At 35.7% G+C, this 14,417-nt stretch overlaps 1 protein-coding gene across 13 annotated transcripts in view; it reads right to left on the bottom strand.

Moving 5' to 3' along the window:
• Positions 1-14,417, bottom strand: part of ATRX (ATRX chromatin remodeler) — a 312,128-nt gene that overhangs the window by 189,314 nt on the left and 108,397 nt on the right. For all 13 annotated transcript variants that reach the window (XM_074391843.1, XM_074391840.1, XM_003936850.4 and 10 more), the window contains 2 exons: positions 7,047-7,180; positions 5,799-5,975 (listed from right to left, as the gene is read on the bottom strand). In XM_074391843.1, the coding sequence (XP_074247944.1) occupies positions 5,799-5,975; positions 7,047-7,180 (311 nt within the window). The remainder of the gene's footprint in view (positions 1-5,798; positions 5,976-7,046; positions 7,181-14,417) is intronic.

Genomic DNA, 14,417 nt, shown 5'->3' on the forward strand with positions numbered 1-14,417 from the left:
AATTACCTGTCAATAAAATACATGTAATTACCAAAGGTAAATTAATGAAAAAGGAGTTTGGCTATTCAAAACTAGCAAGGTAGGCTGGCCAAGATGGAGTAAGATTACAGATTCTCTCCTCCAATGATGACACAATCAAAGAACTGAGAAAGGCAAACAGTAATAGGAAGATTTGAGACTGAAATCAAAACTTGAATAATGACCCCTCTACAAGTGGAGGAGGGGAAACAACTGTGGGTGCCCCGGTTATTTTCTTCCTTTGTTTCCTGGTTTTGAACAGAACGCAGGCTAAATTCCAAAAGTATGCAGAGGGTACTGACAAGAAGACTGGGAAGAAAATCCCTATTTCTAGTTACACCACCAGGAAAATGGGGTTCTACAAGTGGAATCCTCAATTTTTTTCCTCACAATTAACACAGTAATGGAAGCATATAAAACTCCAAGAGAAAACCTATCTTTCTGGCCAAAGGAAGCAGGTGAGAAAAAATATAAGATGAGCTGAGAACATCTTATAGAGCCAGAAAATAAAGCAGTGTTCGATCATGGACAGGCACATGTTGAAAGGACACAAGATTCAACTTGAAAGAGCTCCCAACAACCAAAACTAGAACAATTAAGCAATAAAATGAATGATACTATTGGATTATAACTCATAAAATAAAAATCTGTAAGTCTATGTTGATATAAATAATGCAATAAATAAAGAGGGAAAAACAACTCTTCCTTACAATTACTAAATGTGGAAGTAATGAAAGAAATAGAAAATTACAAGTAGGCAAATATCACAGTAATAACTGCTTCACCCAAGATGAATACTAAAATTAGTGGGCTTAAGTATGCCAAGAAACGGGATATATGCATGATCTAAAAGTACCACCCCAGAAAATACTAAATATAGATAGAAAAATAGTATCTTCTTCTTTACAGTGGAAAAAAACCAGCCGACACCAACTTTAAGCAAGTAACAGAAGTTAACCATAAGAGTAATAAGACATATTGACGGCTGGGCATGGTGGCTCACCCTTGTAATCCCAGCACTTTGGGCAGCCAAGTTGAGAGGATCACTGGAGCCCAGGAATTTGAGACCAGCCTGGGCAACATAGGGAGATTCTGTCTCTACAAAAAAAATATAAAAATTAGCCAGGCATGATGGTGCACACCAGTGGTCCCAGCTACCTGGGAGGCTGAGAAAAGAGGATCACTTGAGCCCAGGAGGTTGAGGCTACAGTAAGCTGTGATCACACCACTGCACTCTAGCCTGGGCAACAGAGCAAGGTCTTGTCTCAAAAAAAAAAAAAAAAGACATACTGACATCATATATTCTTGGTATCATGTACTGAAGACAAAAGATCACTTCTGTGGTATTCTGTCAAAATGCAAAATAACCTCAATCATGAGAAAATATCAGACAAATACGCATCAAGGAGCAGTTGGGAAAATAAGGAATCAACACTCCACAAGTGTCAAGGTCATCAAAGGAAAGACTGAGGAATTGTCCCAGACTGGAGTAGATTAAGGAGACATTATAACTCAATGCAATGTGATATCCTGGATTGGATCCTAGAGCAGATAAAAAACATTAGCGGGAAAAGTAATCGCTGAAAAAGATCTATAGTTTACTTCAGAGGTCATGAAATGTTTTATGTAAAAAGCCTAACAGTAAATATTTTTGACTTGTGGGCCATATGGTCTCTGTTGCAGCTATTCATCTCTACTCAACTTTGCCAAACATAGCCATATTAATTAATTTACTGTTTTCACGTATTTTACACACCTGTAAATTACTGTTTTACACGTATGTAAAACAGTAAATTAATTAATATGGCTATGTTTCAATAAAAGCTTATTTATAAAAACAGGCGGAGGATTGGATTTGGCTCACAGGTGCAGTTTGTCAACCCTGGTTTAGTTAACAGTATTGTACCAATGTTAATTTATTGGTTTTGATAATTGTACTATGATAAGGTATTAAATCTGGGAAGCTAGGTGAAAGATAAACAAAACCCTGCACACCGTTTGTGTAACATTTCTGTAAATCTAAAACTGTTGCAAAATAATTTTTTAAAAATCTATCATAATCTGAGATCAGAATCAAAGTTCTATTCCAGCTAAAAAATGAGAGAACATAAATAATAACAGAAATGCTATAAATGGGAGAATATGAATGCTATAAAGAATATGTGGGAGGAGAGGGGAAGAAAGAGTTATTGTTTAATGGTTATAGAGATTACATTTGGAATGACAATACTTTTTGGGGACAGATAGAAGTGATGGTTGTATAAAAATGTGAATGTACTTAATGTTACTGAATTGTACACTTAAAAATGGTTAAAATGGTAAATTTTATGTTATGTATATTTTACCACAATTAAAAAAAAAACAGCTAAGCAACTGGAAAACTGGGAGAATACCAAAAACACACACATTGACATATATCCCTGCATTCACACACAAAAAATCCTGTAATTAAGTACAATTTTAAGCCTAGTATTAATTTTTCACCCAACATTTAAAAATTTTTCAAATCTACCAAAAATTTGAAAGAATTATGGAATGAACACTTGTATCCCTTCTCCTAAATTCACTTATTGTCAGCAGTTTGCCATATGTGCTTTTTTTTCTTTCTCTACACACATACACATACACATACACACACACACACCCCTTTTCTTACACTGAACCATGGGATATTAAGTGCAGATGACACTTCACCCCTAAGCATAAGGATACTGCCCTACATAACTAAATACCATTATCACACCTGGAAAAAAAATTACTATCATCTAATATAAAGGTAGTATTTACAGTTTCAAAATTGTCACTAAAATAATTTTATAACACTTTTCTAATTTAGGAGAAAATTAAGGTTCACACGCTGCAATTTGTTCTTATACCTCTTTAACGCATTTCAATTTAATTCAATTAAATAGATTTAATAAGTAGATTATTCACTATTGATTTTTTCCCATCACTCAATTCAAATTTCCATATAATAAAGGAACACTAGAACTTACAAAACTCAGAAAATCATGCAATTTCAACTATATATCAATCACTATGATCATAATCTATATTAGGAGCACAAATATGATGGGATTTTAGAAGTTTACTCTCTCATACACAAACAAACAACAACAACAACATGGCTTGGATAATAAATTACCCACATAATCAGGCAGTAGAAACATAGGTCATAGAAAACTTAGGTTTGAATAAAGCAAATCTCAAATGTAATCATGTATACTAAAAGGCTCTATATACTGAGCTAAGCCACAGAATCAAAAATCAGTATTGCTCCCTTTGTTGAAGATGCACAGGAATCCATGTTATGATATATAACATGTTAAATCAGAGTTCCTTTATTGAATCTGTAAGAGCTTGCAGCCATACTGCAAAGAAATTTATAAGGTAAGTAGTCACTAAATGATGTACTATTATTTATTAACATGAAAATATCCATGTCATACTAAATATGCATGTGTATGGCAGGAACTTCTTCTTCCTCATCTTTAGTGAATAACTCTTGCCCAAAAGCCCTATAAATATTTAGAACTCCAAGACTATGTCCTTAGCTTTCTATTTGTAAAACAACTCCAGTGAACAACCTCAACTATTTTTCTGATATTATACATATACCATGACAACTCGGAAAATCTGACACTAACTGGAGACTTTTCCCTTTCATATCAGTTAAGAAGACAAAACAATTCAACCTCCTTTAAGATTCAAGTCAACCTTCCTCTTCTCCAACAACCCCATTTGTCATCAACTACAGCAATACCTTCCATACATTCAGTAACTTCATTCTCACTGAATAGCAACTACTCTGATCATATGACATCTTTCATTAAAACCTTTCAACAGGGAAAAAAGTGGTCATGCTGAGGTTATGATTCTTGGGTGTTAGTAATAAACATCTTGTTCTCTGATCTGCCCTATGTTTTCATCAAGATGTTTACTTACTGATATGCACACTTCTTTGTACGTGAATTTTAAAAAAATGTTTTTAAGTGGTAGTAATCCTCTATGATTATACTAAAAACTGCTAAATTGTATAATGTAAACGGGCGAATTGCGTGGTTTGTGAGTTATATCTCAATACAGCTGTTATACAAAAAATTTAAAAATAAGGCCAGCACAGTGGCTCACACCTGCAATCCCAGCACTTTGGGAGGACAAGGCAGGTGGATCACTGTAGGTCCAGAGTTCAAAAATAAATATAGTAATTTTAAAAAAAACTTTTCAATAGCTCTGCATCCTTTAGAGCTTAATTTATTTCCCAAACACGTGCAAAAATGTGTTCCTATTCCCAGTTGGCAGAGAAGAGTTAATCTGCCATCCATGGGTTAGGTACTAACAATAGTCTTCAAAATTTACCCCTAGTCATCAAAGAGCCAAACAACAATGACAAAAATTCTTTGAACTTTTTGTTACCAAAAATTCACAGGCAAATGTCATATTTAAATTACCCAATACATATTATTTAATATAAAATGCCCTTCCCAAAACCTCAAATAAAATAGACACCAAAGAGATGTACACTTTGGTATACCACCCAGTACTCCAGTTTGAAAAACACGGGCTTACAAAGATCTCAAGTATCTGGTCTCTGTCTTACAGGCCCAGCCCCATGCCCTGCTATTCCTTTCCCTACTCCCATCTATAGAGCAGCTTATACTATATTAATTGTACCCCATCCATCATGTGCCAACATTTTACACAGGTTTTTAAATTTTTTTCCCTGCTTATGTTGTAAATCTTCACAACTACGTGCTCCTACATTTTGAATTTGATCTGCTGGGTAAAAGCCTTCTTTGTGATGCCTTCTCTGGGGTTAAGTCCCAACCCTCAAGAAGCTAAAGAAACCCTTCTTTGTGCAACATTATATAATTACATTACACAAAATGTCCCTCAGGGTACTATAATTTTTTGTAATATAAAGGTCAATAATTCTAATGAAACTGGTGACTGTCAAACCTAGTAACCTATGAAAATCACTGAGATAACTTCTTATTCACTTTTGTATCCTCAATGCCCACCATACTGCTGGAAACATGTAAGCCCTCATTGCAAAAGGACTCAGGCTCTTAATGAAATAGAAATTTACTCTGACTATATGCCAGTCAAGTTTTGCATACAAGCTTGCATAAATTCACCCAAATTAATTGCATCTTCTACCCTTCTACAGGAAAGCACCATGCCTTTTTGCAGTTGTATGCAATCTTATATTTTCTACATAACATTTAAATATATTTTATTAAATCATATTTATTTCTCTTTATAATCTAAAGGTCAGAAATATTCTTTGCATCATCTAAAGTTTCTGGGTTATCTAACCACTCTAAATTATTTATTTCAATCTCATGTGAAAGAATACTTGTTGCCAGTATACTGACATTTGCTTAATATAGGTGGTCAACTGTTTGAGCAGATATACTTAAATTTCATTACTAAAATTAGTACAAAACTAGTATGTTCTTTTTTGTTTGTTTTCTTGAGACAGGGTCTCACTCTGTCGCCCAAGCTGGAATGCAGTGTTGCAATCACTGATCACTATAGCCTTGACTTCCGGGGCTCAGGTGATCCTCCCACCTCAGCCTCCCAAGTAGCTGGGACTACAGGTGCACACGACCATGCCCAGCTAATTCTTCTATTTTTTGTAAAGACAGTGTTTTTCCTATGTTGCCTAGGCTGGTACTGAACTCCTGCCCACCTTGACCTCCCAAACTACTAAGATTAAGGTGTAAGCCACTGAGCCCCTCAGTATGTTCTTTACATTCAGAATTAAAATGTCTTACCCTTCCTTCTATTTCTGCCTTTGACTTCCTTATGGTCTTTAGGCTTTGTCTTTTTTTCTTCTCCAGATTCTCCATCACTCACAGTCAGTTTGTGCCTCAAAAGCCTATGTCGGTATCTTGGCTTCTTAGATTCTTCAGAATCTGAATCTGATTCAGAATTGACTTGATTTTTTGCTTCTAAATGAAGAAAACAAATCAATAAAACCTTCTTCAGCCTTTAAAATGCCTTGTGAAACTATTTTGCCTGTTGGCAACTATTGCAACTTATGAAAAAGATCAGAGCTATGCACATACCTTGGTATCAGTAGTGTTATAAGGTAATCTCACACATCAGACTTGATATATTACTATTATTAAATATTGACTAAATATCACCAACATATATTTATATGTAAGTAATAAAATACTTTGCTTTGAAAATCATCTGTTTAGGGCTGAGCACAGTGTCTCACACCTGTTACCCCAGCACTTTGAGAGGCCAAGGTGGGTGGATCACCTGAGGCCAGGAGTTCGAGACTAGCCGGACCAACACGGAGAAATCCCGTCTCTACTAAAAATACAAAATTGGCCGGATATGGTGGCGCATGTGTATCATGCCAGCTACTCGGGAGGCTGAGGCAGGAGAATTGCTTGAACCCAGGAGGCAGAAGTTGCAGTGAGCCAAGATAGCACCATTGCATTCCAGCCTGGGCAACAAGAGCAAACCTCCGTCTCAAAAAAAAAAAAAAAAAAAAAAAAAAAAAATCTGTTCATTGGCATTACTGACAAAATTAGAGTAACTTCCATAATTACTACAAGATATTCTATAGAAGTCATGGTAACAAAGTTTTAAACATTTTCATAAACTCTAAAAGCATGTATTAAGAGATTTCTTTTTCTTTTTTTTTACTTTTTGAGATGGAGTCTCGCTCTGTCACCCAGGCAGGAGTGCAGCAGCACTGCGATCTTTGCCTTCCAGGTTTGAGCAATTCTCTTGCCTCAGGCTCCTGAGTAGCTGGGACTACAGGCATGTACCACCATGCCCAGCTATTGTTATTAGAGACAGAGTTTCACCATCTTGTTCAGGCTGATCTCAAACTCCTGAGCTCAAGTGATCCACACGCTTCAGCCTCCCAAAGTCCTGAGATTACAGGTGTGAGCCACCACACCTGGCTGTATTAAGATATTTCTTGGACAGATATTCTTCAAAGGCTGAATTGGTCAAGGAATCAAATTATCACATTATAAACTTCTCTTTGGGGAGCTCACCCTCATCTCCTGGGTTTTCTTCATTTTGTTTTCCATTTCTTTTTTTCCCTCCTTCTGGTTCATCATCTGAAGATCCATCCTCATCAGAGGAAAGATTGGCTTTAATTTCTTCTAAAAGCATCTTCTTGGCAATTCTTTAGAGTAAAAAAAAACAATAAAAAAAAGAACTATATATCTGGGGGTGAAATACAACAAATTAAAAACAAAAACAGACTTCTCAGCATCAAAATAGAACCAAATGTGCAAATAGACTTTATATTGTAAATAAACAACTAGCAAAAACATGTTTTAACCTAAGCTATAAACAAAACTTCGGAAAATGTTCTTTACACTCATTATTTTTTAACTCTATACAACTCTGCAATATATTGAAAACACTAAAAGGACATATTCTTTTAACTATTTTTACCAATTGTAATTTGATACTGGATAACCTTCCAATCCTCTATTTGCTTTGCTGACATCATCCTACAACCACAATGTCAGACAGGCCAACAGCAGTAAATCAACTTGTTTAGATAAATGGCATTCCAAGATAAAACTCCACAAGAGGTTTTATTCAACAGCAAAATATATTCTTGGAAAACCAATGTGTAATAAACCACTATATATAATGACACCTTGCCTCAAACTAGAGGATGATAGTTTTGGACCTTAATTTCAATGTACTACATAAATTTGGTTAACCAGATGAAAGAATACACAAATGTTAAGTATTGCAGCAATAAGTAATCTCTAATAATATTCAAGATAGGGCAAGAAGGGACATGAGTGCTATCAATTACATACATGGTAAAAGAACACAAATTACCACAAATGGGTTACTTAAAAAAAAATAGTGCAGTTGCTTCACTCACACCAAAATTTCTCAAGATGCTCCTCAAAGACCAATTTGCTAATGGAAAAATCAATTACTAAAAGCATAAGAAAACACTACTTTTATTCCTACTATCATATGTTAAAATATATTTCTAGGAAATCTCCATGTTTGTACTCAAGAAAAATAACTGAAATTGTAAGATAAAAGCAATCATACAGCTTTTGTGCAAGATAAGATGTTTTGATAACTCTGGGTATCCTTTCAATATAAATTCACAAATCACAGTAATAAGAAAATGCCTTATAGAAAGGTTCAAAAGAAGATGGCATGATCCTGACAGTTTGCCATGAGCTAACCTGTATGGGATAAACATGTTCTCTGCAATCAAGACTGACTCTCTAGCTAAGTCAAAACTTGTAGCTGGGATTATGGAACACTTGTTATTTCTGGATTTGAAACCCCTCTTTACATTTCTTCGCATGCACCCACATTTCAGTGAAGAATTCACTCAATGGCAGGAGATATTAATGCATGTTAGCTGCCTAAATTTTATTTGACAGATAAATTGTTCATTACTATTTATATTCAAAGATGCATAGCAAGGGCATCTAAATAGACTGAAGCAAAATAGACAATCACGTCCATAAATGTTTACTACGTGCCTTTTGGTGCTTTCTCCCTCAAACGGATGGATCAGAAATATTTAGACAACACAGAGAATCATCAATTGCTGAAGGAAGCCACAGATGGGTTTGCTTTACTGAGAATTTCTGCCCTGATTTGTATTTCAATAAAGTGAAGATTAGATGACACCAATTTAAATCTTACTAAAGTTGAGCTATAAAGTTTTGCTCTTGTATTTCTAGATCAATGGTTTACACAATGTAAGCTTTTTAAAATGGGGATAAATACAGGGTTGCCAACTTTTCATTTTGCCAAAAAAAGAAATTTAAACCCTAAGCCCATTTATCTTAATCATTTTATAAAATACAGAATATTTACAACATAACCTCCCCAAATTAGGAAACAGTTTTAGAATAAATGGAAGCACTTCATAAATTGAAGAAATATATCTTTCTGGAAAAATTCTCTAAAATCGCCTTTAAAAAAAAAAAATTCAGCCAGTCATGGTGGCTCATGCCTGTAATTCCAGCAGTTTGAGAGGCCGAGGTGAGTGGATCACCTGAGGTCCAGAATTCAATACTAGCCTGGCCAACGTGGCAAACCCCATCTCTACTAAAAATAAGAAAATTAGCTGGGTATGGTGGTGCACGCCTGCAATCCCAGCTACTCGAGAGGCTGAGGCAGGAGGATCACTTGAACCTGGGAGGCAGAATTTGCAGTGAACAGAGATCATGCCATTGCACTCCAACCTGGGCAACAAGAACAAAACTCTGTCTCAACAACAACAACAAAAAAAACAAAAGTCATGGATATTTATTACAATGTTGTCTGCAACAGCAAAGAGTGAGAAAACGTTTAAACAATATCAGAAACTAATTAGTGTTATCACGATTCATAAAATAAGAGGTAGAAATTAAAATATTCTAAATAAGATTAAGATAGAAAGCATTTATTAATATTAAGTTAAAAATTAATTTATAAACCACGATATCGTTCTATTTTATTTAAAAAAAATTTTAAATTTATATATCCCTAAAGACTAGAGGACACTAAAACATTAGTAGAAAATTTCTATGTATGGCATAGCATTTTTTTTCTGTTGGTATATATTAAAACCATCTTTAATAATACTACACATTGTCACTTCTCATAAACCAGAAAAAACTTCCTCAAACTATCTGAATAATGAATTTTGGGATGAATAAATGTATGTGTGTGTGTGTGTGTGTGTGTGTGTGTGTGTAAAATATATGAAGCATTGGATACTAGATTAGAAATGGGAAAACACAGTTTACTTGCAAGTACAAGGAAATCTCTCATATCAGCATTTAGGTGGAACAGCCAACAAAAATACAATTCCTAATCTAGTTACTTGAAAGGTTAGTTCAACAACCGGATTTCAAGTTCAAAAAAAGTCTTAAAAATTCCTATTAAAGACATGGTTGTTAATTGTAGAATATCATATAATTTTTCTTCTTTCAAATTCTAGTCTCCAAAGAATATGTCTACTAAAAAATTGAAGGAAGGTCACAATATGTAAACCCACTTAATGTATTCTCAAGTTCCGGATTGTCAGGAGACTAAGAAATATGATGTACATGAAATAAGATACAATTGTGTATCTATTAATAAATCATAGAAAGTGAAATCAGATCCACATACTATAGAATTACAACTCAGCGACAACCCTCAGTAAGATCATAACATACAGAACAATCATAGTACATTCCAAAGCCAAAAAATTATGAACTTCAGGTCATTTTTCTCCAAATCACAAATTACATACAGTGATGGAGACTACCTAGCTAAAAGATTTTATTTTTGCCCTCTAATACCTTTTAACCAAAGGAAAACCTAATTTATAGCTACATAAATTAAGTCCTAAAAACAGTAAGTTGAATCATTTTGTATAAGTTATTACTGAAGTCCACTATGTCAAAAACCCAGTCTAACATAAACCTAGCCTATAACCTAATAATCTACATTACAAAATTAGAACTTAATTTAATGGACCTAAGGGCTGAGGCTGATTTTCAACCTGAGTAGTCAGCAAGCATGTTGAAGTGAGATGTGTCCCATCTACAAAGCCTGCTGTGAGATGCTTTAAAGGGAAACTCCACTACCTTAACTCTGGAGTCACGGGCCACAGAGACTTCAAGGATATCATCACTTGAGAACCAGCTGAGGCTGGCAAAGCATCATTTTGGAGGCCTCGGCTGGACCCATGCTGGTATGCATGTGATGGATGTATAGTCATGATCCCTAGTTGATTCTGTTTGCTCTGAAGTTTCCTTTCTTGAGGCTTTCCAGGACGAAGTACTGCCCCTGGAATCTCAATGCTCAATATTACATCTTGGGGCAGGTGTAGAATCCAAAGCAGTCACGACTCTATCAGAAGCATTAGAGGCACAGGCCGTGCCACTCTTGTGGCAGAAAACCTGGGCAGAGCCAGAAGTAATGGAGCCACTCCTCCATTTTCCTGAAAGGGAGGGAAGGGAGGGGGGGAGAAAGCAAAACAATATGGGAGGAAGGGTAAAACCCACAAACAAACAATGATCGGAACTGGTGCATGAGAAAATAAATAGGACCCCAAAACCCACATATACTAAGTCTTCCAAAGTACATAATGAACACCAAGATAACACCATTACTAAAAGAAAGCACAAATAAAATAAGAAGTGAGCCCAACAACACAATGACAAACAAGCAATCAGAAAAAAAACAAAAAACAAAACGAAACAAACAAACAAAAAAAAAAGGAGCCAAGAAAGCCTTTATTAACTCCAATACTATCTATAAAGGAAATGAGTAATGTCTCTTCTTTAAGCACTCAAATAGGAAAGGAAAGTAAACCACCTCTTGTTGATAGATAAATCAGTAATTCAAAATGTTGAGTTTCTTAAAAAGCAATCAAGAGAAGCATCTCTTGCACCAGGGAGCTTTTTAGAGCCATAACAAAAGCAATACATGTTAGAGCTAGAAAGATGAACCTCAGAGTACGGCTTTGTTATTTTACAGATAACGAAATAGGCCTAGTCATAAGGAATGACTTAGCCAGAGAAACAAAGCTAACTATTGGCAAAGTCAGGAGTAGAACCCATCCCAATCTGCTATTAATTTAACTGTGACAGCAGTATACACTTACTTGAAACACTTGTGTGCTAATCAGTGCCTGGACACATACATTATGGTCCCTTTTTTTTTTTTTTTGAGACAGAGTCTTGCTCTGTTGCCCAGGATGGAGTGCAGTGGCACAATCTCAGCTCACAGCAACCTCCGCCTCCCAGGTTCAAACAATTCTCCTGCCTCAGCCTCCTGAGTAGCTGGGACTACAGGTGCGCGCTAGCACACCCGGCTAATTTTTGTATTTTTAGTAGAAAGGAGGTTTCACCATGCTGACCAGGGTGGTCTCAAACTCCTGATTTCAGGTGACTCACCCACCTCGGCCCCACAAAGTGCTGGGATTATAGATGTGAGCCATGGCACCCAGTCCCCGTTTTTAAAGATATATGTATTTCACATATTTCAAATTTATGTATTTAGAAATTCAAGAATTCAAGCTTTAATTTTTTTTTATTTTTTTATTTTAGAGATAGGGTCTTGCTCTGTTGCTCAGGCTAGAATGTAGTGGCACAAACATAGACCCTTGTAACTTTGAACTCCTGGGCTAAAGTCATCCTTCTGCCTCAGTATCCTGAGTAGCTGGGACTACAGGCATGTGCCACAATGCCCGGTTAATTTTTTTTTTTTTTTTTTTTTTGAGTACAGACAGGGTCTCACTATGTTGCCCAGACTGATCTTGAACTCCTGGCCTCAATCAATCCTCAGCCTCCCAAAGCGCTGGGACTGCAAGTGTGAGCCACTGCACTCAGCTTGATTTTTTAAAGATTATAAAAGGAGTTTTAAATATATTTAGTCCAGTATACACTCTAAAATGCACTGAACGGTCATCTGAGATACATTCTACAACTACCATTTTATCTTTTAAGAGGTTCTCAGGACAAGTTTGAAGAAAACTGCTGGAAAAAAAACCACATTTTTAGAAGGACAAAATACTGGACATCCATAAACAAGATGATAAAATTTGCTTAAAAATCGGTTTTGGTGAACAATGTCGTAATAGAGTACTTAACAGAATTCTAAATAAGATAATGGGTATAAATGCATGCTCTTTAGAGATACCTAAGTATACGTAGTCCTAAAGCATCATATCATATTTTAAAGGTTGATATGTAAAATAATTCAAAGGCGTATAGTCAAAGAATGTTAAATATTTTAGTAGCGTGTGAGGCTATGTTTTAATAAATGCCATATAATAAGTGGATAGGAAATTAAAAAAAAAAAAAACACAGCCAGGCACAATGGCTCACACCTGTAATCCCAGCACTTTGAGAGGCAAAGGCAGGTGGATCATCTGAGGTCAGGAGTTCAAGACCAGCCTGGCCAACATGGCAAAACTCTGTCTCTACTAAAAATACAAAAATTAGCCTGGCGTGGTGGCGGGCGCCTGTAGTCCCAGCTACTCGGGAAGCTGAGGCAGGAGAACTGCTTGAACCCAGGAGGCAGAGGTTGCAGTGAGTGGAGATCATGCCACTGCATTCCAGCCTGGGTGACAGAGTGAGACTCTATCTCAAGAAAAAAAAACAATTATAGAATTCTTCAAGATTTATGCATTAGTATATATTTTAACTCAGGTTCAAAATTAGTTTCTTGGTATTAAGTTTTCTATTAAAACTATGACTAGCTGGGCACGGTGGCTCACGCCCATAATCCCAGCACCTTGGGAGGCCAAGGCAAGCAGATCACTTGAGGTCAGGAGTTCAAGACCAGCCTGGCTAACATGGTAAAACCCTGTCTCTACTAAAAATACAAAAATTAGCTGGGCGTGGTGGCAGGCACCTGTAATCCCAGCTACTCAGGAGGTTGAGGCAGAAGAATTGCTTGAACCAGGGAAGTGGAGGCTGCAGTGAGTCGAGATTGCACCATTGCACTCCAGCCTGGGTGACAGAATGAGACTCTGACTCAAAAAATAATAATAATACACACACATACATACACATACGGCATAATTATCTATACCCCAAAATGGTGGAATTCATGAGATAATAATGAAGTCACCAAACAATCAAAAAGCTAAACAATGGTTTGGAACACTTTTTCAGTCACAAATCCTACAATGTGGGTCATTAATGAAAAGTAACTCTGTATCCTTTTTGGTGAGGGTACCAGCAAAATTAATATCAAATGACTTTTTAAAAAAAACCTTGGGAGAAGAAAAATAAATAAGAACCCACAGTTATTAATAATTCATATATAGATTCATGTTTCAAAAGGCCTGAATTATAAAATGTGTATTCCCTGATTTTATACAAAAATCTAAATCAGTTTTAGAAGAATTTTAACAAGAAAAAATACATTTGAATTAATAATAGAAAATTTGATCATATTAAATAATTAGTTCAATATATTTATACTTGAAAAATGAAAACAGAGAATTTACTCATCTCCATTTTGAAATTTCAAAGTTAAAGACAAAGGATATAAAGTCAGAAAAATGAATCACTTTTGCTAACACTAGAAATCCAAACTCGCTCCTCCTCTTCCTTTGGGGTTTTTCTTTTTTTTTTTGAGGAATACCTATTTCTTATTTCCTGTAAATCCCAATATCACCAAAGAACAGAGAACAAGAAAGAAACGCTGGTTATAATGTTTAAATCTTGAGCACAGAAGAACAAAGGTCACCACTACACATGGTATTTCTTTCCTTACTGGGAATTCTAGTATAAAAAAGAAAACCAGTAACAACTACAGCCAGTTTAGATATCTACAAGTAGATACTATCTACTGGCTGGACACCTGTGTTATACTTAAATTACTCGCAATACTTACCTGCAATATTAGGCAAGGGAAATTGAAAAAGAAAATTA

Source organism: Saimiri boliviensis, chromosome X, assembly GCF_048565385.1.
Source record: "Saimiri boliviensis isolate mSaiBol1 chromosome X, mSaiBol1.pri, whole genome shotgun sequence".
Taxonomy (NCBI): domain Eukaryota; kingdom Metazoa; phylum Chordata; class Mammalia; order Primates; family Cebidae; genus Saimiri; species Saimiri boliviensis.